General features: G+C 40.4%; 2 protein-coding genes and 1 pseudogene across 4 annotated transcripts; 1 reads left to right on the top strand and 2 right to left on the bottom strand.

Moving 5' to 3' along the window:
• Window positions 1–3,128: 3,128 nt before the first annotated feature.
• Window positions 3,129–3,896, bottom strand: LOC138992113 (keratin-associated protein 9-3-like). 3 transcript variants are annotated; one of them, XM_070389820.1, is made up of 4 exons: window positions 3,850–3,896; window positions 3,725–3,792; window positions 3,413–3,616; window positions 3,129–3,328 (listed from the first exon to the last, which is right to left on the bottom strand). In XM_070389820.1, the coding sequence occupies exons 1-4, from the start codon at window positions 3,894–3,896 to the stop codon at window positions 3,129–3,131; spliced, it is 519 nt and encodes a 172-aa protein (XP_070245921.1). The 3 variants fall into 3 exon arrangements, with proteins under 3 accessions (XP_070245921.1, XP_070245920.1, XP_070245919.1); XM_070389819.1 differs by having other exon boundaries at window positions 3,129–3,414; window positions 3,499–3,616; XM_070389818.1 differs by having other exon boundaries at window positions 3,129–3,616.
• Window positions 3,897–6,731: 2,835 nt separating this feature from the next.
• On the top strand, window positions 6,732–7,319 carry LOC138992114 (keratin-associated protein 9-9-like). Its single transcript, XM_070389821.1, has one exon. The coding sequence runs from the start codon at window positions 6,732–6,734 to the stop codon at window positions 7,317–7,319; it is 588 nt and encodes a 195-aa protein (XP_070245922.1).
• Window positions 7,320–15,476: 8,157 nt separating this feature from the next.
• Window positions 15,477–15,944, bottom strand: LOC138992115 (keratin-associated protein 9-2-like; annotated as a pseudogene).
• Between the last annotated feature and the right edge of the window lie 8,208 nt (window positions 15,945–24,152).

Here is a 24,152-nt window from a genome sequence, read left to right as displayed (position 1 = left end):
TCGAAGTCCAGAGTCCGGACCAAGATGGAGTCCTGCTTTCAAGATGGAGCCTGTTCTGTCTGTTTCCTCCTTCATATATATACCTATGGCTGATTCATGTTGATGTATGGTGGAAACCATTGCAATATTGTAACTATCCTCCAATTAAAAATAATATTGAAAATAATTACCAACCCAATTCCATTTGATTCCTACAAAATCAAACTGATCATAATATATAAGCATTCAATATCTTAAATTTCATCAACTGTTAACTTCAGTAGAAGCTTTGAAGCCAAATGGAGAATTTTGATTATGACAGATAACACTTCTGCTGTGCAAGGGCAGTGGACAGAGAAAATACTCACAGTGAACAGTGAGTCAGTACACATGTCCATTACATATATATATATTTTTGTTTGTTTGTTTTTGTTTTGGAGAAAAAGTGCCCTGACGAAACGATGTTCTTTGCCTATTTGCATGTGGTGAAAGGACTGACTGTTTGGATTGAGCCAAGGGAGGAGCAAGAGTGGAAAGTAAAGGGATTTGGAGAATTATTTAGATGGAGGTAGGTGTGAGGGCAGAAAGTGTTTCTCACTTGTGTCCCACATCAATGACCTCCAGAGTGTCACAAAGGAGACACTGGACGGCTACAAGTTTGGGATATCTTATCCCATCTCTATCTTTAGGTGCATCGATACTTATACAAGACAGCATGAACGGAGTATCCATGGTGGCAGGGATGGAAGATTTGTGTGGACCAACAGCACAAGCTCACTCTGACCGTGGCTGGCCCTGCTGTATATGCTGTTAGTCAGAAGCAGAGAATAATATCCCTCAGGAAAGCTAGCCATCTAACTTGAAGGCGAGCTAGTTTTCCTCTTAGATTACATGTGCAAGGAAAAGACAGCAATTCTTCTTTACTAAGATTCCATGTTGTAAACATGGATTTGTTGTCCTTATCAGCAGTACTATCCACCAGCTTATAGTAATATTGTCATAGGATTCTGAATAGTAAAACTTTGGAGCCACAAACCCACTTTTTGATGAACAAGATCAACAGGAGGCAAATGAACATGGGATCTACTTGTTCTACCATACATCACATGACAGAGATGGCTGACCCATGGAAAACTAGAATCGTCTTGTTCAGTTCAGTTCCGTCACTCAGTCATGTCCGACTCTTTGCGACCCCATGGACTGCAGAACACCAGGCTTCCCTGTCCATCACCAATTCCTGGAGCTTACTCAAACTCATGTCCATTGAGTCGGTGATGCCATCCAACCATCTCATTCTTTGTCGTCCCCTTCTCCTGCCTTCAATCTTTCCCAGCTTCAGGGTCTTTTCAAATGAGTCAGTTCTTCACATCAGGTGGCCAAAGCATTGGAGTTTCAGCTTCAGCATCAGTCCTTTCAATGAATAGTCAGGACTGATTTCCTTTAGGATGGATTGGTTGGATCTCCTTGCAGTCCAAGGGACTCTCAAGAGTCTTCTCCAACACCACAGTTCAAAAGCATCAATTCTTTGGTGCCCAGCTTTCTTTATAGTCCAACTCTCATATCCATCCATGACTACTGGAAAAACCATAGATTTGACTAGATGGACCTTTGAAGGCAAAGTAATTCTCTGCTTTTTAATAGGCTGTCTAGGGTGATCATAACTTTTCGTTCAAGGAGCAAGCGTCTTTTAATTTCATGGCTGTAGTCACCATCTGCAGTGATTTTGGAGCCCCCCCAAAATAGTCTCTCAATGTTTCCATTGTTTCCCCATCTATTTGCCATGAAGTGATGGGACCAGATGCATTGATCTTAGCTTTCTGAATGTTGAGTTTTAAGCCAAGAGTATTAAGCCTCTTTTAGTTTCCTCAAGAGATGGCTGACCCATGGAAAATTAAAATGGTCTTGTAGATGTGCAGTAAAGAACAAACTTAGAGATGACACCACACAAGATTGATATGTTGTTTCTGAATATGGCACATACTTTGACCTAATGGCCACTCTGTGGATCCCATATAGGTAGTACCATGTGTATCCACAAAGGTAGTATACATGGTTTCAGAAAGGGAAGTAATAGTGAACCCTCTCACTTTAACTCAGGGTGACATATATGGGAATCTGTTCTTCCCCTCCCCATGGATCTACACTCTCCTGGATTGAAGGCTTTAACACTATAAAAGTCACAGTTTTTAGGGAATATAGTCTATGTTTAAATTGTCACCTGGTCATTTTGGACTCCTCATCTAGATAGACCAGTGGGCAGAGAGAGGAGTTACTAGTTGCTGAGGGATAATTATCATGGAAAGATTGAGGGCAGCGAGAAATAGTGAGAACAAAATTTCCTTGGAGCATCTCATGGTGTGTCCAGGCCCAGCAATAGATAACCACATGAACAATGACAGCAAGTATAGCTTGCCAAGGACATAGTCACTGAGGTTCAGACATCTATTAATACTTCCTTGGGATGTCAATGTAAGTGCCCTTGAGCAGGAACAGAAGACTTCATCCTGGATGAGTCTGTTTATTATTAGGTAAATCACACTACACAATAAAATGGGTTTTTAATAATGAGATAATAATTAGGAAGTGGGCTAATATGATGCTCATATTGGATAAGGCATATAATATATAAATTTCTATATGAGGAAAGAAGTGCAATAAATCAAACACATACAGAAGACTTGTGATACACCATTTATTGAGAAACATACAGGTAAAACTCAAAGTGATGGTAAAAGGAGAAAGGATGATACAAGAACTATGAGGATAGCAAAAGAGAAAATATGATTATAAAGATTATGATAGGCTGTAGAAACCTATAGAAACATTCTGAGGGCTTGTTTTGTTAAGTTACTCAGAAGAACTAGATGGTCAATCCTATTTTCAGAGTCAAAACCAAGACATACTTCCTTATCACAGATGCAGAATGTTGGCACATGGTTCTCCTACACCAGAGGAAGACAATTGGAGGAAGCCCCCTGCACTCTGTCAAGCTAATTCACAAGCTCTTAAGCAAGGAGATGAGTAACTGCAATTCTGGTAGAGCATGTCAGTTGTCAGCAAAGTCTAGGAAGTGACTTTGTTTTGTCCCCAGGTAGCAAGTCAATTAATAGAAGGTGTTGCATAGGGACAGTGGATCCTTGGCAAGGTGATCAGCAGCAGGAAGGCTGGCAGCAGCTGGACACACAGCTAGGGCGGCAGCAGGTGGTCCTACAGCAGGTGGTCTGACAGCAGACAGGGCGGCTGCAAGGCTGGCAGCAGCTGGATCCACAGCTCTGGTCTTGGCACCCAGGCAGGCAGAGGCACGTGGGGTGGTAGCAGGTCCTATGGCAGTACACGGGTGCACAGGAGGCTGGCTGGCAGCAAGGCTGACAGCAGTTAGAACCACCGCAGGTTTGTCCAGCGCTGCTGGATGCACAGCAGGTGGGCTGACAGCAGCTGGTCACACAAGTAGGCTTGCAGCAGGTGGTTTCAGTGATTTGACAGCAAGTTTGGGGGCAGGAGGGCTGACAGCAGCTGGACTCACAGCAGGTGGGCTGGCAGCAGGTGGTCACACAAATAGGCTTGAGGCAGGTGGTCCTGCAGCAGGTGGTCTGACAGCAGATAGGGAGGCAGCAAGGCTGACAGCAGCTGGACCCACCACAGTTGTGCTGACAGCAGGTGGTCACACAGGTAGGTTTGCGGCAGGTGGTCCTACAGCAGGTGTTTTCACTAGACTGATAGCAAGTTGGGGGGCAGCAAGGCCGACAGCAGCTGGGCTCACAGCAGGTGGGCTGGCAGCAGCTGCTCACACAAGTAGGCTTGAGGCAGGTGGTCCTGCAGCAGGTGGTCTGACAGCAGACAGGAGGGCAGCAAGGCTGGCAGCAGCTGGGCTCACAGCAGGTGGGCTGGCAGCACGGGGAGCAGCAAGAGTGAGTCATTTTGTCAGTGGTGGAGTGTGGACTCTTGTTCAGAAGTGAATTTCTCAGATTCTGATGACTACTTCTGTTCTGGGGCTTTTTATACACTGGACCCCCAAAGTTGGGACCAATAAGCAAGACTTTCCTCGTTATGTGTGTTGTTTTTGTAGTCAATGGGAAATTATCCAAGAGGAAATGATTTCTTTAGTGTTTTGAGGCCTCTATAAATTAGTGTTTGATCTTCTCTTTAATTAGGACTAGTACTTAAGAACCTTTTCCAGAAGTGAAAAAGAATAAGGAATCATCCCAGCAGCATCTCTGGTCATGTGACATCATCAGGTCATGGGATAGTTCTTCCTGCCTTGGCCAGGGTCAGAACAGTCACCTTTTCTGTGTGCCTTTGACTATGCTTAGGTTGAGACTTGCTGGATGCTGATGCATTCTGTGATGAATGAAGCCTGCTAAAGTCCAAGTCTGATCTCGGACAAAGTCTGAGATTCAAGACGATCACGTGTATCTATATACATGTCTTTCAAATCAGTAGTGACTGACCTAAAATATTTCCCAGCTTTATTAGGTACATTTAGGTAGAAGATGTTGGCACATTGTTCTTCACTAGCAATTCAGCACCAAAGCTGGAATAGAGGCAAATGCTGTACCCTGTTTTCAGACAACCTCAATTCATTAATGTCCCATAACTACTTTTAGCTGGATCAATCACCTCTGGTGAGACATCACAACTTGCACATACTTTCTTTTATAATTTGTGACAAATAGGTAGATAGGATGATACAGTTATAGATTTATATATTTCCATAAATGTAAAATGTGTCAGCCATAGTTTCTTAGAGTTTTTCTGCCCTCTCTTTTAGGTACATATGTAAGAGTGTAATTGCCATGTCATAGGGAAAGCATATCATCAACAGCGGTAGAAACAATGAAAGTGTTTCAGTATTTCACTGCAGTAGTGTCATGCACTCTCCTGATATGAGACTTCTGAACTCTACTGGTATGTATCTATCCTTGTTTGTGTGTTTTAAATTGAGCTTTATATTGTTTATAGGTGTTCAACATAATAATTTGATATTTGTAGATGTTGCAAAGTTATCACTGCAGTAAGTCTAGTTAATGTTAACATCTGTCACAACTGATAGTTATAGTCTTTTTTCTTGCATGAGAGCTTTTAACATCTACTTTTCTAGCAACTTTCAAAGGTTTCAGTATTATTAACTATGGTCATTATGCTGTACGTTACATTCCCCAGGCATTTATTTTATAACTGGAAGCCTCTACCTTGTGATCCCGTTTACCTATTTCACCCACCCCACCTCCCACCTCTGGCTACCATTGATCTGTTCTGTCTATGAGCTCAGTTTTAGAAAAAAATTTTTTAAGATTCCATATATAAGTGAGATCACCTGGTATTTGTCTCTCTCTAACTTTTTTCATTTAGCTTAATGTCCTCAAGGTCCATTCACATTGTCATAAATGGGAAGATATCCCTCAGGAATATCATTTTGAGTTTGAGGAGTCCAGTTTCATTGTTTTGCACATGGCTGCCCAGTTTTCCCGCCACCATTTATTTAAAAGATTGCAATCCCCTTATTGCATTAATATATTCTTGGCTCCTTTGTAATAAATTAGTAGGCCATATAATGTGTGGACTCATTTCTGGCCTCTTCATTCTATTCCATTGATCTAGGTGCTGGTTTTTTCCAGTCCATACTGTTTTGTCTAATATAGCTTTGTACTACTGTTTGGAATCAAGGAAAATGATGCTTTCAGCTTTGTTCTTCTTTATCAATATTGCATTGGCTATTTTGTGGTTCCATACAAATTTTAATTTTTTTCCTTTTTTCTGCCATTGGAATTACATTATCATTTTATCCTTTCTACATGATCATTTTATCCTTTCTACTGCTGTTGACTATATGTTTTCCCATTACATGGCAATTATACTCTAACTTATGTATCTAAAAGAGAGAAAATGAAGCCTAAAACTTTAAGAAATTGTGGTTGAGATTCCACATTTGTCAGAATATGTAAATTTACAGATTGAAACATACCTTAGTTATTCTCCTATCTAACCTGCTTGTCACAAATTGTAGAAGAAAGTATATGCAAGTTGGGATGTCTCACCAGAGGTCATTAACCTAACTAGAAAACAGCAATGAAGCAGTAAGGAAGGGATCCTGTTTGAAAATAGGATTCAGCTTTGCCTCTCTTCCAGTTTTGGTGCTGATTTTCATTTGAAAAACAACATGGCAACCATCCTGTACTCAGATGACCCTGATAAAACTGGGAAACATTTCAAACTAGTTGCCAAATATAGATATATGTAGATACATGTGGAAGTCTTAACTCTGACTTTGTCAGAGATCAGGCTTGAACTCAAGCAGGCTTCATTCATCACAGAATGCATCAGCATCCCGACCCTTTCGAGGAATGTCTCAATCTAAGTAGAGCCAAAGGAACAAAGCTGAGAAAGGAGAGCTATTCTGACTTTCACAGAGCCAGCAGGAAGTACCCCATGACCAGATGATGTCACATGACCAGAAATGCTGCTGGTGATGATTCCTGACCTTTTCATTTCTAGGAAAGATTCTTAAGTACTAGATCCGATTAAGGAAAAGATCAAACACTAATTTACAGAGGTCTCTCTATAAAACACTAAGAAAGCAACTTCCTCCATGGCAATTACCCTAAACTACAACAATAACATAAATAACAACCAGGAAAGTCCTGCTTATTGGTCCCAACATTGGGGGTCCAGGATATAAAACCCCAGAACAGGAGGAGTCCTCAGAATCTGAGAAACTCAGCTCTGAGCCGGAGTCCACCCTGACCACAGACACAATGACCCACTCGTGCTGCTCCCCGTGCTGTCAGCCCATCTGCAGGACCACTTGCTGTGAGTCCAGCTGCTGCAAGCCCTGCTGCCCCCCAACTTGCTGTCAAACCACCTGCTGCAGGACCACCTGCTGCAAACCTACTTGTGTGACCACCTGCTGCCAGCCCAGCTGTTGCAGCAAACCCTGCTGTCAGCCCACCTGCTGTGAGTCCATCTGCTGCCAGCCCTCCTGCCCCCCAACTTGCTATCAAACTAGTGAAACCACCTGCTGTAGGACCACCTGCCGCAAGCCTACTTGTGTGACCACCTGCTGTCAGCCCACCTGCTGTGTGCCCAGCAGCTGTGGACAAACCTTCAGTGGGTCTAGCTGTGGCCAGTCTTGCTGTCAGCCAGCTTGCTGTGCACCTGTGTACTGCCATAGAATCTGCTACCACCCCACGTGCTGCTGCCTGCCTGGGTGCCAAGACCAGAGCTGTGGATCCAGCTGCTGCCAGCCTTGCAGCCACCCTGTCTGCTGTCAGACCACCTGCTGCAGGACCACCTGCTGCCGCCCTAGCTGTGTGTCCAGCTGCTGTCAGCCTTCCTGTTGCTGATCACTTCACCAAAGAACCCGTCTCCTAGCAACACTTTATAGCAACTGAGTTGCTTCTTGGGGACAAAAAATTACTTCTTAGACTTTGCTGACAACTGCTATGCTCTACCAGAATTTGTTACCCATCTGCCTCTTTAAAAGCTTATAAATCAGCTTGATAGAGTGCAGAGGGTTTCCCCCAGTTGCCTTTCTCTGGTGTAGGAGGATCATGTGCCAGGCATCTTTGATAAGGAATTATGTCTTGGTTTTGACTCTGAAAATAGGACTGACCATGTTGTACTTCTAAGTAACATAGGAAAACAAATCCTCATAATGTTTCTATAGGTTTCTGCAGCTTATCATAATTAATATAATCCTATGTTTCTCTATCAATATCCCCATGACTCTTGTACCCTGCATTTTCCTTTTATGATACCTTTGAATTGTCTTCCTAGATGCAGTAGTCTTGCCTGTGTGTTTCTCAATAAATTCTTTGCCATAATCTTCCTATATTGTGTTTGATTTTTACATGGAATTCCTGATATAGAGATTTAAGTACATACTACATACTATATGCATTATCCATTATGAGTATCATGTTAGCTCTCAAAATCAATTATTAGCTCATTAAGTAAATTGTGTAGTATGCTTTAGCTAATAATGAACACACTCATCAAGGATAGAGTCTTCTGTTCCTGCGCACAGATATTTCCCTTTACATCCCAAGGAAATAGATGCTTGAACCTCAGTGACTAAGCTGTAGTTGTTTTCTTTGTTTATATACTATTGCTGGGCATGGACACACCATAAGATATGCCAAAGAAATTATGTTCAGACTATTTCTCCCTACTCTCTACCTCTTCTTGATAACCATCCCTCAGCAATTAGTAACTGTAAAAGAACACCTGTCCCCACACAACACCTTATGTTAACTGACTTGCTACTGAGGACAAAAAAATAACTTCTTAGACTTTGCTGACAACTGGTATGCTCCACCAGAATTTGTTACAAATCTCTCTTAAAAAAAAAATTGTGAATCAGCCTGATGGAGTTCAAAGAGCTTCCCACTGGTCTACCTACATGAAGAATGCAAACTGATCAGATGATGAACACGACTGAGTGACTGAACTGAACTGAACTGATATTCCTTCAAAGAGATGTGACTTTCACAGTGTTAAAGCCTTCAACCCAGGATGGGAAGCACAGATTCCCAAGAACATTACCTTGAGTTAAGCTGGGAGGATTCACTCCTACATCAATTTCTGAAACCATGTGTACTACCTCTGTGGATATATTTGGTACTACCTACATAGGAACCAGGTAATGGTCTTTGGATCAAGATATACACCACATCCAGAAGACACTATATCAAAACCATGTGTTGTCACCTCTAAGTTGGTTCTTTGCTCCACATTTGCAAGACCGTTCCAATTTTCCATGGGGCCAGTCATCTCTGTCATGTGATATATGGTAGAGCAAGTAGCTCTCATGTTTGTGTAGCTGTTGTTGATCTTGTTCTTCAAAAAGTGGGTCTCTTGGTCCAAATTGATGCTATTCAGAATCCTATGACAGTAATACTCTAAGCCAACAGTACAGCTGATAGGGATGACAAATCCATGTTTAGAATATGCAATCCTAGAAAGAAGAACCTCTCTCTTTTCCTACTAGTCTGAGAGGATAACTTGCCTTTGTGCGGCATGGTTAATAAGTTATGATGCTACCCCATCGGTGCTCAACAACATTCTCTGCTTCTGACTAGCAGCACATACAGCAGGGGTAGCCATGGTGAGAGGGAGCCTATGTTATTGGGTTCACACAAATCCTCTATCACTGCCACCATGGATGCTTTGTTCATGCTATCTTGGGTAAATATTGATGCACCCAAAGACAGAGATGGGATGAGTTATTCCAAATTTGTAGTTGTCTAGTGCCTTCTCTCAGAGAAGGCGATGGCACCCCACTCCAGTACTCTTCCCTGGAAAATCCCATGGACAGAGGAGCCTGGTAGGCTGCAGTCCATGGGGGTCGCTAGGAGTCGGATATGACTGAGCGACTTCACTTTCACTTTTCACTTTCATGCATTGGAGAAGGAAATGGCAACCCACTCCAGTGTTCTTGCCTGGAGAATCCCAGGGACAGGGGAGCCTGGTGGGCTGCCATCTCTGGGGTTGCACAGAGTTGGACATGACTGAAGCGACTTAGCAGCAGCAGCAGTGCCTTCTCTATCATGAACACTCTGAAGATCATTGATGTGGGACACAAGTGGGAAACACTTTCTGTCCTCAAGCCATCTTTATGTAAATAATTATTCTCCAAATCTCCTTATGTTGCAGTCTTGCTTCTCCCAAGCTCAATCCAGTCAGGCCTTTCACCACTTGCAAACAGCCAACAAACATCATTGTGAGGCTACTTTTCCTCAAAATAAATATGTCATGCCCATGTGTACTGTTGATTGTTTACTGTAAATATTTTCTCTTTCCATTGCCTTTGAAGAGCAAAAGTGTTATCTGTGGTACTCAAAATTCTCCACCTGGCATAAAAACTTCTGTGGGGCTATGGACTGGTGAAACTTGAGGTATGGCATGTTTATATATTATGATCAATTGGATTTTTCAAGAATCAAATGCAATTATTATCTGTGTATTCTTTAGTCATTGAGGACAGTGCAAAACTCTACTGTTCTCCTTGGATGTGGTACAAGTTCTCATACCTTCCAATACCTTGACTTTGTTGCTGTTCAGTCTCTCTGCTGTATCCAATTCTTTGCAACCCCATGGACTGCAGCACATGAGGCTTCCCTGTCCTTCACCATATCCTGGAGCTTCCTCAAACTCATGTCCATTGAGCTGGTGATGCCATCCAACCATCTCATCCTCTGTCATCCCCTCTCACTCCTGCCTTCTATCTTTCCCAGCATCAGGGTATTTTCCAATGAGTCAGGTCTTTGCATCAGGTAGCAAAAATATTGGAGCTTCAGCTTCAGCATCAGTTCTTCCAATGAAAATTCAGGGTTAATTTTCTTTAGGATTGACTGGCTTTATCTCCTTGCAGTCCAAGGGATTCTCAACACCACAGTTTGAAAGCATCGATTCTTTGGCACTCAGCCTTCTTTATGGTCCAACTCTCACATTGATACATGACTATGGGAAAAACCATAGCTTTGACTATAGGGAACTTTGTGAGCAAGGTAATGTCTCTGGTTCTTAATATGCTATCTAGGTTGGTCATAGCTTTTCTTCCAAGGAGCAAGCATCTTTCAATTTTATGGCTGCAGTCACCATGTGCAGTGATTTTGGAGCCCAAGAAAATAAAATCGGTCACTGTTTTCATTGTTTCCCCATCTGTATGCCGTTAGTGGTGGGACTGGATGCAATGATCTTAGTTTTTTGAATGTTGAGTTTTAAGCCATATTTTCACTCTCTTCTTTCACCTTCATCAAGAAGCTCGTTAGTTCCTCTTTGCTTTCTGCCACAAGGGTGGTGTCATCTACATATCTGAGGTTATTGATATGTCTCCTGGTAATCTTGATTCCAACTTGTGCTTCATCCAGCCTGGCATTTCACATGATGTACTCTGCATATAAGTTAAATAAACATGGTGACAATATACAGCCTTGACGCACTCCTTTACCAATTTTGAACCAGTCTGTTGTTCCATGTTCAATTCTAATTGTTGCTTCTTGACCTGCATACAGGTTGCTCAGGAGACAGATAAGGTGGTCTGGTATTCCTATCTGTTGAAGACTTGGAAGTTTATAATTAGCAAATTTGAAGCTAATTTGTGTTCAGTCAGGCAAAACCAATACAATATTGTAATTAGCCTCCAATTAAAATAAATAAATTTATATTAAAAAAATGAATTCAGTAGTTACAGCAAAAAAAAAAAAAAAAAAAGGTCAGGCATACAGGTGCTTCCCAGGGGGCGCTAGTGTTAAAGAATCCACCTGCCAATGCAGGAGACTTAAGAGACATAGGTTTCATCCCTGGATTGGGAAGATCCCCTGGAGGAGGCATGGCAACCCTCTCCAGTATTCTTGCCTGGAGAATCCTATTTACAGAGGAACCTGTTAGGCTATAGTCCATAAGTTTACAAAGAGTTGGACATGACTGAAGCAACTTAGCATGCACCCATGCAGGCATACAGTGTTAAACAAAAGAGACAAAAGCTTAGATTATCATGGAACAAGGAAGGGAAAAACCAATTCTCTAGTGATGAATAGATTTGTTTTTCTGTGATATTCTTGAAAATATAGCAATTGTGGTTTTTCAAAGGCGTCTGCTTATAGACTGGTTGACCCATAACAGAAGGGGGAAGAGAAAGAAAATGCTTGTAGATTAATACATGAGTGGACATAATATGAAAGAAAGTAGTGGAAAATTAACATAACATTGTAAATCAACTATAAATAAAAATAAGTTAAGAATAACAAATGATAACATAATATATATGAAAAGTATGTTCTGTACATTCTCCCAATAAGACTAGTGAGTGGCAGAACAAGAATTTGAGTACTCTTCCATATGGCTTTAATTCCTGTAACTAAGTGAGTGATAGTTCCTGTCATGTCCAACTCTTTGTGACCCCATGGACTGTAGCCTGTCAGGCTACTCTGTCCATGGAATTCTCCAGGCAAGAATACTAAGAGCTGTTGTCTTTCCTTCCTTTATAGAGATTTTATGGTTGAAGGTAAAATCAGAAGTAAATAAAAGCACAGTCTAAGAGTGAGTTTAGTAAAGAAAGTGCGTGCATGCATGTTAAGTCGCTTCGGTCGTGTCTGACTCTTTGCGATCCCGTGTACTGTAGCCTGGCAGATGCCTCTGTTCATGGGATTCTCCAGGCAGGAATACTGGAGTGGGTTTTTATGCCTTTTTCAAGGGAATTTTCCCTCCCCAGGGATCGCTTATGTCTCCTGCATTGGCAGGCAGGTTCTTTATCACTAGAGCCACCTGGGAAGTCCAGTACAGAGAGTGGATAATGTAAATCAGAAACATCTTAAAAAGGCACAGACACAATCATACGAATGATAACATATGTTCATGCATTTCAATGGTATTTCATTCCACTAAACCATAATCCACTACATTTAGAATATTTAGAGAAAATATTTAGACTTAACACTATAGATCTAGTTGAAAAGGCCAGTGACTGGGGCCTCAGGGAAAAATGAACATCTGCAGTCAGTAGGGAAATGCTGGGCTTTGTCCAAAAGGCACCCTGGGAGGTGGAAAAGTACATGACAGGGGTTGCTGCTGCTGCTGCTGCTACTGCTAAGTTGCTTCAGTAGTGTCCGACTCTGTGCGACCCCATAGACAGCAGCCCACAAGGCTCCCCTGTCCCTGGGATTCTCCAGGCAAGAACACCGGAGTGGGTTGCCATTTCCTTCTCCAATGCAGAAAAGTGAAAAGTGAAAGTCAAGTCGCTCAGTCATATCCGACTCTTAGCGACCCCATGGACTGCAGCCTACCAGGCTTCTCTGTCCATAGGATTTTCCAGGCAAGAGTACTGGAGTGGGGTGCCATTGCCTTCTCCGACATGACAGGGGTTAGTGTGAAACAAATGTGATTTTTCAGTGTGCATATCTTCTGCTGGGGAGAGTACTGCTCAGTAACTGCTCAGTAATGCCATTCTGACTGTCTAACAAGTGATCTCAATGAGCAAAAGATTCAGGAGACCAGGCTGGGAGGGGAATGGGGGATAGAGGTTAACATAATCACTCTTGATAGGAGATGTCTGAAAAAGGAATGGGCTACTGTGGAGACAAGATATCTCAACTAAACAAATAGTTGGCAGTAGGAATATTGTGTCTTTGATTTGCAGCTTCTGTGAGTTAATTCTAGCAGGAGACTATAAGGGTTTCTTCATTACTGAGTCTCTGTGAAGTCCCTACATTCTCCGTCTTGTTCAAACGCTGTAACTGACATTGATTGCTGGCATTGCTGTCCTTCTCTGAAATCCACAAGCACTCAAAGGCATAAAATTAAAATATTACATGGTGCCATGGAATTATGACATTCATTCACCTGGGCAAAATGTAGCTCTCTCCCCAAGTGCTTTCAAGTTGATTGCTATTATTTTGACAAATACACAGGGTCCAAAATTATTCTTGTAGACTCAGAAATCTGTTCTTATTTATATACAAAGGTTGAGCTCCCCTCCTGAGGCTAACAATTTATCTATCCCATTATTAATATGCAAATGTATTGATCACAATTATAATTGCAGAAACTATAGTTTTCATAGTTCATTTGATCAGTTATTTCTCTGTGCATGAATACCTACAAGTAAAGTTAAATAATAATCAGAAGGTCATTTTGTGAGCAGTCAGAAGAAGTATATGGAATACCAGAATGCTGAGTGGCATCTAATGCACTCGGGTCAATTATGTAGTCTTTTATAAGGGCTGGAAGACTCAGGTGCAGCGCCCCCTCCCCTGTACAGTTCTTGGTTGCACTGCCACCCTTGATTGTGTGCCTCTATCAACTGAAAGCCCATGGCTGACTACTCCAACCCTATTTAAAACACACACATTCATTTTTCAAATCCTTTTCAGGCAAGAGGAAATTCTGCTAGTCTTGATATCACAATTTCTCTATAAGTTCTTTTGTATAAATTGGTTCTAGTCTTACTTATGTCTTATAAGTTAGACTTTAGAAGGGTCAAGCCATCAACTGTAGTTGATAATGACTATGCATGCAAAATTAAAAAGAAAACCCATCTATTGATAAACTATTAGAAATAATGAGGAAGTTTGGTTACAATATCAACATACATGAACTAATTGCTATTTTGTATGTCAGAAACAGGACTTCCCCAGTAACTCAGATGGTAAAGAATCTGCCTGCAATGCAGGAGACCCGGGATCGATCCCTGGGTCAGGAAGATCCCCTGGAGAAGAAGATGGCAATCCATCCCAGTGTTCGTGCCTGGAGAATTCCATGGATAGAAGACCCTGGTGGGCTACAGTCTATGGAGTCACAAAGAGTGAGACACACATACCCTTACATATGAAAACACACATTTGCACACACATGTCAGAAACACTGAAAAATTAGAATTTTAAGTTGTACCCTAAAATAGCATAAATTATGAAACACCTAGAAATAAACCTAATAAAAATGGGGAAAACCTCTACAGAGATCAGTATAAATACTTTTACCAAGCAACTCTACTTGTAGATATTTATCCAATAGAAATGTACCAAAGAACCTGTTCTAAAACATTTAAAGCAGCATGATTTTATTAGCCCCAGACTGCAAACAGTCCACACATATATCAGTAGTAAACAAACGAAAGGTGTCATGTTCATTCAGTGGAAGATGATACAGTAAGGAGAATAAATGAACTTCAGATAATTACATGGATCAGTGTCACAATCCTAATATAAAGAACAAGTGGCCAACTATATAGTATCTCATTTATATAAAGTTTAGAAAAATTGTGAACTTGCCTACGTTTGGGAATGAGTGAGAGAATTTGAAGATAGCAAATTCTATTTCTTAAGCTGGTAAGAGTGACAGGAGTGTGTTCACTTGGAGATAATCTACCAAGTTGGTCATTTTCTGATGTGAAATAGAAATAATAAATGTGGGGCATTGTATGAGCTCAGATGAACAATTCACAGTATATGCATATGTGTATAAATGCTCACATCCTGAATGTTGCATAATAACACAAAGCACAATATGAAATGAATAGTGGCACAAGATTTATTTAGAAATTCAGGTAAGATTCCCTGCTTCTGGGAGACACTAGAAGTGATTATAAAAAGAAGAAAGCAGGACATAAGAATCATGAGTACATTGAAAAGAAACATGATTATGAAGATTATTATGAAGATAGTAGCAGAAACTGAAGAAAGTCATGAGTATGTGTCTTTGTAAGTTACATGTAGAGAGAAGATGAAGATCCTGATTTCTGAGTCAAAGTAGAGACCCACACTCCATATCAAGGATGTAGGAATGTGGAACATGACTCATATACACAGGAAGAAGAGAATCAAGGGGAAGTCCTCCGCACTCTATCAAGCTGATTCTCAACCTTTTAAACAGGGAGATTAATAACAAAAATTTGGTGATAGGACATTGGCTTTAGCAACTTTTGGAAGTAAAACTTGTTCTGGAATGCCAAATCAGGTGATGAGAAGATTGGTTTGAGAGACAGTGATTCTTTAGCAAAGTGATCAGCAGCAGGAAGGCTGGCAGCAGCTGGACACACAGCTGGGGTGGCAGGAGGTGGTCCTACGACAGGTGGTCTGACAGGAGACAGGGCGGCAGCAAGGCTGGCAGCAGCTGGGTCCACAGCTCTGGTCTTGGCACCCAGGCAGGCAGCAATATGTGGGGTGGTAGCAGGTTCTATGTCAGTACACAGGTGCACAGGAAGCTGGCTGACAGCAAGGCTGACAGCAGTTAGACCCACCACAGTTTTGTCCACAGCTGCTGGATGCACAGCAGGCAGGCTGACAGCCAGTGGTCACGCAGGTAGTTTTGCAGCAAGTGATTTGCCAGCAAGTTGAGGGGCAGCAGGCCTGGCAGCAGCTGGACCCACAAGAGCTGGATCCCCTACAGGTGGGCTGGAAGCATATGGTCCTACAGCAGGTGATCCTACCGCAGGTAGGCTGGCAGCAAGGGGAGCAGCAGGAGTGAGTCATGGTGTCAGGGTGGTGTGTGGGTTCCTACACAGAGGTGAGTTCTCAGATTCTGATCACTTCTTCAATTCCAGTACTTTTATACACTGGGCTCTCAATATGTGAACCAATAAACAGGATTTTCTTTACTGTTCTTTACATTGTTTTCACAGTCACTGACGGAATTTTAGAGGCGGAAGTTGTTCCCTAAGGGTTATGAATCTTTGGTAAATAAGGATTGAATCTGTTTCCTGATTGAGAATTCATAGAAACATTTTTTCAGGTAAAAGAAAGGCGATCACATCATCAACATCATTCCTGCTTCAGTCATAATATGATCATGGGATACAGTTTTCACTGGCCTGAGGAGGGTCACAGCAGTTGTCTCCCCCTAGCTTTGGTCCTTCTGCTATATGGAAATTGGCAAGTTCCCTTGTGGTGAGGGGCTGATGCTGATGTTTTCACAGTGACAAATTGAATCCATGCCCGAGTCCAAATCTGTTTACCCACAAAAGCCTGGTTCAGGACCACTACTGGCATTCCTCTGTAGCAACCTACCCTCACTTGCTGCCTTCTATCCCACTTCTATCAATGGCTCTTGGTAAGATGCTGTTTGGCATAATCTCTTTCATATGGCAAAGCAGAACCAAAGCAGGTGAAGAGAAGAAGCTGGGACTGAGAAAGCTTCAGTCAATTTACTTCTGGGTGACCAATAGTCCTAATTGGGCCAGGAGTGTGGAGTTGCCCTGGATGTGGGTCATTCAGTGACCTGCTGAATAACTGGGGCAATTCCAGGCAAACCAGGAAGAGCTGGTGACTCTGTTTCTATCCTTGTGTATCAGCGGAGTCGATGACCTCATCTTACTGATAACATGTTTATCGTTGTAATCTTTCTTTTCCTTATTCTATTTCTTTCTTCCTTCTCTTCTTTCAATCTTTCCTCCTTTCTTCCTCTATCTCTTTTACTTCCTTTCTTTATTTTAATGATAGAATTGAATTAGTTAATTCCTAATTTATCTTTAGGTTTTAAACTTTTTAAGGTAAAAAGTGAATGGTAAATGCAAATAATTAATTTCCAGCTTTATATATTATTATGCAATGAACAAACCCATGTCAATATTACCAGGTTAAGAAATAGAAATTTAAAGTGGTGCTTTCCAATTATAACCTCTTCACTAATCCCCAAATGTTGCTAAATAATCTATTGATGACTTACAATCCTGTAGGTCAGTTTTAACTTTTTTTTTTAACCTTTATGTAATAAAAGAATATAGAATTGACTTCCCTTTACATTATGACTGTGAGATTCAACAAAGTTATTATTTGTAGTTTATCTATTGTCATTGCTGTATAATCTTGGATTGTGTGTGAATATGACACAATTTATTTGTTGATGGTCCTCCTGATATACATTTTTTTTTTTAAGTTTAGTATTGAAAAGAGTCCTTCTATAAATGTTTTTGTACCAGTTGTTTGGTAAACACATTTCTTTGGATGTAAACCTAGGAGTAGATGGCTCATATAATTGCTTGGTCAAATGTTTATCCTATTCTTGCCCATCTTTCGTTTGATTTATTCCTAGATATTCTAATTTTTATGCTAATTTTATTTTACAATTGAATTTTTTCAACTGCTTCTGACATATAAAAATGTATTCATATATGTTGATGTTGTAACTAAACTCTCTTATTATTTTTAATATCTAGCAATAGATTTTTTGGGAAATTTTACTTGCACAATCATATCATCTACAGATGACGATAGCTTTATCCATTTCATAGCAACCTTTAAAAATTTTTTTAATTAATTTATTTTTTATTGAAGGATAATTGCTTTACAGATTTTTGCTGTTTTCTGTCAAACCTCAAAATGAATCAGCCATAGGTATACATATATCCCCTCCCTTTTGAACCTCTCTCCCATCTCCCTTCCCATCCCACCCCTCTAGGTTGATCCAGAGCCCCTGTTTGAGTTTCCTGACCCATACAGCAAATTCCCATTGGCTATCTATTTTACATATGGTAATATAAGTTTCTTTGTTACTCTTTCCATACATCTCACCCTCTCCTCCCCTCTCCCCATGTCCATAAGTCTATTCTCTATGTCTGTTTCTCCACTATTGCCCTGTAAATAAATTCTTCAGTACCATTTTTCTAGATTCTGTATATATGCTTTAGAATATGGTATTTACCTTTCTCTTTCTGACTTACTTCACTCTGTGTTTTCACTTCACTCTGTAGATTCTAGGTTCATCCACCTCATTAGAACTGACTCAAATGCATTCCTTTTTCTGGCTGATATTCCATTGTGTATATGTACCACAACTTCTTTATCCATTCATCTGTTGATGGACATCTAGGTTGCTTCCATGTTCTAGCTATAGTAAATAGCATAGCAGCCATTTTAAAATTAAAGAATAGTTGGTTTACATATTGTGTTAGTTTCAGGTGTACAGTAAAGTGATTCAGTTATATGTATATATATATATATTTCAGATTATTTTCCCTTGTAGGTTATTAAAAGATATTGACCACTGTATCCTGTGTTATGCAGTAAATCCTTATTACTTATCTATTTTATTCAATATATATGTGGTAGTGTGTACCTGTTAATCCTATACTTCTAATTTGTTCCTCTCCCCTTATCTTTCTCCCTTGGTAACTGTGAGTTTGCTATCTATGTCTGTGAGTCTCTGTTTTCTATATAGATTCATTTATATTGCTTTTTTGATTCCACATATAAGTATTGCAGTCCATGGGGTCACAGCCAGGCATGACTGAGTGACTGAACAACATAAGTGATATCATATGATATTTATCTTTGTTCCTCTGACTTAATTCACTTAGTATGACATTACCTAGGTCCATTCACATTGCTACAAATGGCAATATTTCATTCATTTTTATGGTTGAGTAATATTCCTTTGGTGTGTATACACACACACACACACACACACTCCCTATATCTTCTTTAACCATTCATCTATTGATGGATACCTAGGTTGCTTCCATGTGTTAGCTATTTAAATAGTGTCATGAGCCAACTCATTAGAAAAGACTCTGATGCTGGAAAAGAATGGAGGCAGGAGAAGAAGGGTACAACAGAGGACAAGATGGTTGGATGGCATCACCGACTCAATAGAGATGAGTTTGAGCAAGATCTGGGAGATGGTGAAGGACAGGGAAGCCTGGCATGCTGTCATTCATGGGGTCACAAAGAGTTGGACATGACTGAGCGACTGAACAATGATGAATGATGAGGTTAGCAGCCTTTTTATCTTTAAAAAATTAATTTCTTTACTTTAATTGCAGGTTAATTACTTTACAAGATTGTAGGGGTTTTTGCCATACATTGACATGAATTAGCCATGGGTGTACATGTATCCTCCATCCTGAACCCCTCTCCCACCTCCCTCCCCATCCCATCCCTCTGGGTTGTCCCAGTGCACCAACTTTGAGTGCCCTGTTTCATGCATCGAACTTGTACTGGTGATCTGTTTCATCATATATGGTAATATACATGTTTCAATGCTATTCTTTCAAATCATCCCACCCTCGCCTTCTCCCACAGAGTCTAAAAGTCTGTTCTTTATATCTGTTTCTCTTTTGCTGTCTTGAATATAGGGCCATTGTTATCATCTTTCTAAATTCCATATATATGCATTAATATACTGTATTTTTTCCTTTCTGACTTACTTTTTCATCCAACTCATTAGAACTGATTCAAATGTATTCTTTTTAATAGTCAGGTAATATTCCATTGTTTATATATACCACAGCTTTCTTATCCATTCATCTGCCAATGGACATCTAGCTTGCTTCCATGTCCTAGCTATTGTAAACAGTGCTGTGATGAACAGTGGGGTACATGTGTCTCTTTCAATTCTGGTTTCCTTGGTGTGTATGTCCAGCAGTGGGATTGCTAGGTTGTATAGCAGTTCTATTTTCAGTTTTTTAAGTAATCTCCACACTGTTCTCCATAGTGGCTGTACTAGTTTGCATTCCCACCATACCCTCTCCAGCATTTATTGTTTGTAGACTTTTGGATAACAGCCATTCTGACTGGCGTGAGATGGTACTTCATGGTGGTTTTGCATTTCTCTGATAATGAGTGATGTTGAGCATCTTTTCATGTGTTTGTTAGCCATCAATGTCTTCTTTGGAGAAATGTCTGTTTAGTTCTTTGGCCCATTTTTTGATTGGATTGTTTATTGTTTATCTGGTATTATTGTTTATTGATTATCTGGTATTGAGCTGCATGAGCTGCTTGTATATTTTTGAGATTAGTTCTTTGTCAGTTGCTTTGTTTGCTATTATTTTCTCCCATTCTGAAAGTTGTCTTTTCACCTTGCTTATAGTTTCCTTGTTTGTGCAAAAGCTTTTAAGTTTAATTAGGTCCCATTTGTTTATTTTTGCTTTTATTTCCATTACTCTGGGATGTGCGTCATAGAGGATCCTGCTGTGATTTATGTCAGAGAGTGTTTTGCCTATGTTTTCCTCGAGAAGTTTTATAGTTTCTGGTCTTACATGTATATGTTTAATCCATTTTGAGTTTATTTTTGTGTATGGTGTTAGAAAGTGTTCTAGTTTCATTCTTTTACAGGTGGTTGACCAGTTTTCCCAGCACCACTTGTTAAAGAGATCGTCTTTTCTCCATTGTATATTCTTGCCCCCTTTGTCAAAGATAAGGGGTCCATAGGTGCGTGGATTTATCTCTGGGCTTTCTATTTTGTTCCATTGCTCTATATTTCTGTCTTTGTGTCAGTACTGTACTGTGTTGATGACTGTAGCTTTGTAGTATAGTCTAAAGTCAGCAGCTTTTTTATCTTATAAAATTTTTTCTTATCCTAGTCCGCTGGTACAGTTGAGCAGAATGGTGAAGAAGATATCTTTGTGTATTCTCTTTAGAAGGGACAACTCTCAATATTTCGTAATTCAACAGGAAGCTTTCTGTTTTTTTTGGTAGGTTGTTTCCATCAGAGTAACTAGAGTTTTCCTATTCCTTGCTAAGGTATTCTATATTGGAAATGTGTTGAAATTTCTAAAATGCTTTTTCTTTACTTGTTGAGATACCCTTATGATTATTCTCCTGTAGTTTTTCAATTAGTGTTATTTCCAAATATCAATTAACGTTCAAATGCTAAACCAACCTTGTAACTATGAAAACAATTCAATGTTTTCATCTGATCAATAGTCATGCAAATGTGAAAACCCAGACAACTTTGTAAGACAAATCTATTCCACTGAGTTTTACATTTGCATTTTGAAAAAGATTGGAGACTGTGTTATCAACTAAAAATATAATTTGAAAAATCTACAAATTATAAATATTGGAGAAGGTGTGGGGAAGAGGGAACCCTTTTGTACTATTAATAGAATGTAAATTGATACAGCCACCATGGAGAACAGTATGAGATTTCCTAAAAAATTAAAATATACCTGCCATATGACCTAGTAATTCTGCTACTGAGCATATACCCTGAGAAAATGATAATTCAAAAAGATGCATGCATTCCAGTGTTTATTGTGGCATTATTTACAATAGCCAGGACATGGAAGCAAACTAAATGTCTATCAACAGATGAATGAATAAAGAAGATGTGGTACATATATACAATAGACTATTACTCAGGCATAAAAAGAATGAAATTGGTCATTTTCAGAGATATGGATGGACCTAGAGTCTTCATAGAGAGTGAAGTTGAGTCAGAAAAAGAAAAAGAAATATTGTATATTAATGTGTATGCACGGGCGTGCACGCACGCACACACACACACACAACCTAGAAATACAGTAGAGATGACCTTTTTGCAGGGCAGGAATAGAGACACAGACAGAGAACAGACGTGGACACTGGGAGGGAAGAGGGGGCGGGGTGAATTGAGAGATTGGGATTGACATATGTAAAGTGCCATGTGTAGTAAAAGATTGGATAGTGAGAGCCAGTTATATAGCGCAGGGAGCTCAGCTCAGTGCTCTGTGGTGACCTAGAATGTGTGGGATGGGGGTGGGGAGGAATGGAGGTCCAAGAGAGAGGGAGTATATGTATACACATAGCTGATTCACTTCTTTGTAAAGCAGAGACTAACATGATGTTGTAAAGTAACTATTCCTCAATAAATAAGTAAAATATACGTAGATTTCTATGACTTGGAATGCAACTAGCTCTTAAATATTATTGCAGAAATGAGCCAAAAGGAAGTTTACGCTAACATAACAGAAATATCACAATTTGAGGGCTACACATTGCAAAGTAAATATAACATCTTTCAAAGAAAAGTGTGAAGAGGCAGCATTAAACAAGGAGGATATAAGACTTGCCATGCAGACTGAACAACACTGTGGTCATTCAAATGGAAATAATCAAAGCAAAGATTACGATTAAAAAGTCCTATGTTGGTAAGAAAAGTTCAAGGCTTTGGACTTCCCTAGTGAGCCAGGGGTAAAGAATCTGCCTGCCAATGTAGGGCATATAGGTTTGATCCCTGGCCAAGGAAGATGCCACATGCTGCAGAGCAGCTAAGCCCGAGAGCCACAACTACTGAGTGTGTTCTCTAGAGCCCAAATGCCACAACTACTGAAGGCCTCATACCCTAAAGCCCATGCACCACCAGAGAAGCCATCATAATGAGAAGTCCACACACCGCAACTAGAGAGCAGCCCCTGCTTGCAGCAACTAGAGAAAGGCTGTGCACAGCAACCAAGACCCAGCACAGCCAAAAATAAATGAGTGAATAAAACTAAAGAAGAAAGGTTCAAACTTTAGTTCCCCCATGATGTCCAGCTGTTAGCTAGGGGTTGATAGGAAGACCATGGCTTTAACTCTAAATCTGATGCAGATCTTAAACTCACTAACAGTTGGAGGCTGTCAGTTGCCTGCAGCCCTTGCAGCAGAAAAGCATCTACAGACATGCAAAGTGAGAACCATGATAGAAAGAAAGGTCCAGTGTGAGTCCCTAAGCACTCTCCTCTGGACCAAAGTATTAACCAGAAAAATACTACATCCATGGAGAACAGCAGAGTTTAGTGCTCCATCAAAGACTTTAAAAATGCAAGGTGTTGGTTTTCTCACAATTTTGATATCAGTCATTTTGTACCAGTCTAACCTCTTTATTTTGGGGGCTCCAAAATTACTGCAGGTGGTGACTGCAGCCATGGAATTAAAAGATGCTGGCTCCTTGGAAAAAAAGATATGACCAACCTAGACCGCATATTAAAAAACAGAGACATTACTTTGCCAACAAAGGTCTGTCTAGTCAAAGCTATGATTTTTCCAGTAGTCATGTATGGATATGAGAGTTGGACTATAAAAAGAGCTGAGCCCTAAAGAATTGATGCTTTTGAACTGTGGTGTTGGAGGAAACTCTTGAGAGTCCCTTGGACTATAGGGAGATCCAACCAATCAATCCTAAAGGAAATCAGCCCTGAATATTCTTTGGAGGACTGATGCTGAAGCTGAAACCCCAATACTTTGGCCACTTGATGTGAAGAATTGACTCATTGGAAAAGACACGGATGCTGGGAAAGACTGAGGGCAGGAGGAGAAGGGGACAACAGAGGATGAGATGGTTGGATAGCATCAATGACATTGCATGAATTGTCTCCTCTCCTGAATTTCTACTGAAAGAGCACTTTTTTTTTTCCAGGTAATTATTTAATTCCTTGCTCTTTCAGTAGAAATTCAGGAGAAGGAGACAATTCAGAATTTGACTTGTGTGATATTAAGAAAGAAGTCCCTTTATATGGACTTTGTCTTGTGATGACACAACAGATTCTAAAAATATTTGATACAGTTGAATTGCATTAGTGGCTGAATTGCCCCCGAGACAGGAAAGGCTCCACACTTTCACCAGAGCTCTAAATGCATTCCCTACTGCCCTAACATGTAACTGCTGCTGCTGCATTGTAGGAAACCAATATAGGAATGACTTTGTAAACAGGCATCATCTATTATATATGCATGTATGCGTGCATTCTCAGTCCCTCAGCTGTGTCCGACTCTTTGTAACTCCATGGACAATATGATCCTGCCATGATCCTCTATTCATGGGATTCTCTAGGCAAGAATACTGGAGTGGGTTGCCATTTCCTTTGCAGAGGATCTACTTGTCCCAGGGATTGAACCTGCATCTCCTACATCTCCTGCTTTGGCAGGTGAATTCTTTATCACTGAGCCACCTAGGAAGCCCCAGCTATTAAATGTGAGGGATTTATCATTCCTTCCATTGTTAAA

This window comes from Bos mutus, chromosome 19 (genome assembly GCF_027580195.1).
Source record: "Bos mutus isolate GX-2022 chromosome 19, NWIPB_WYAK_1.1, whole genome shotgun sequence".
NCBI classification, from domain to species: Eukaryota; Metazoa; Chordata; class Mammalia; order Artiodactyla; family Bovidae; genus Bos; species Bos mutus.
Note: the sequence above shows the minus strand (reverse complement) of the source record. Positions and strands in the feature narration are given on the sequence as shown.

Coding starts and splice junctions, on each gene's coding strand:
- LOC138992114 (XM_070389821.1), top strand. CDS start 6,732: ATGACCCACTCGTGCTGCTCCCCGTGCTGTCAGCCCATCTGCAGGACC.
- LOC138992113 (XM_070389818.1), bottom strand. CDS start 3,896: ATGACTCACTCTTGCTGCTCCCCGTGCTGCCAGCCCACCTGCTGTGA. Junction 3,793..3,849: donor TGCCAGCCCACCTGCTGTGA/GCCCAGCTGCTG, acceptor CACCTGCTGCAG/GACCACCTGCCTCAAGCCTA. Junction 3,617..3,724: donor CTGCTGTGAGCCCAGCTGCT/GTCGGCCTTGCT, acceptor AGCACAACTGTG/GTGGGTCCAGCTGCTGTCAG.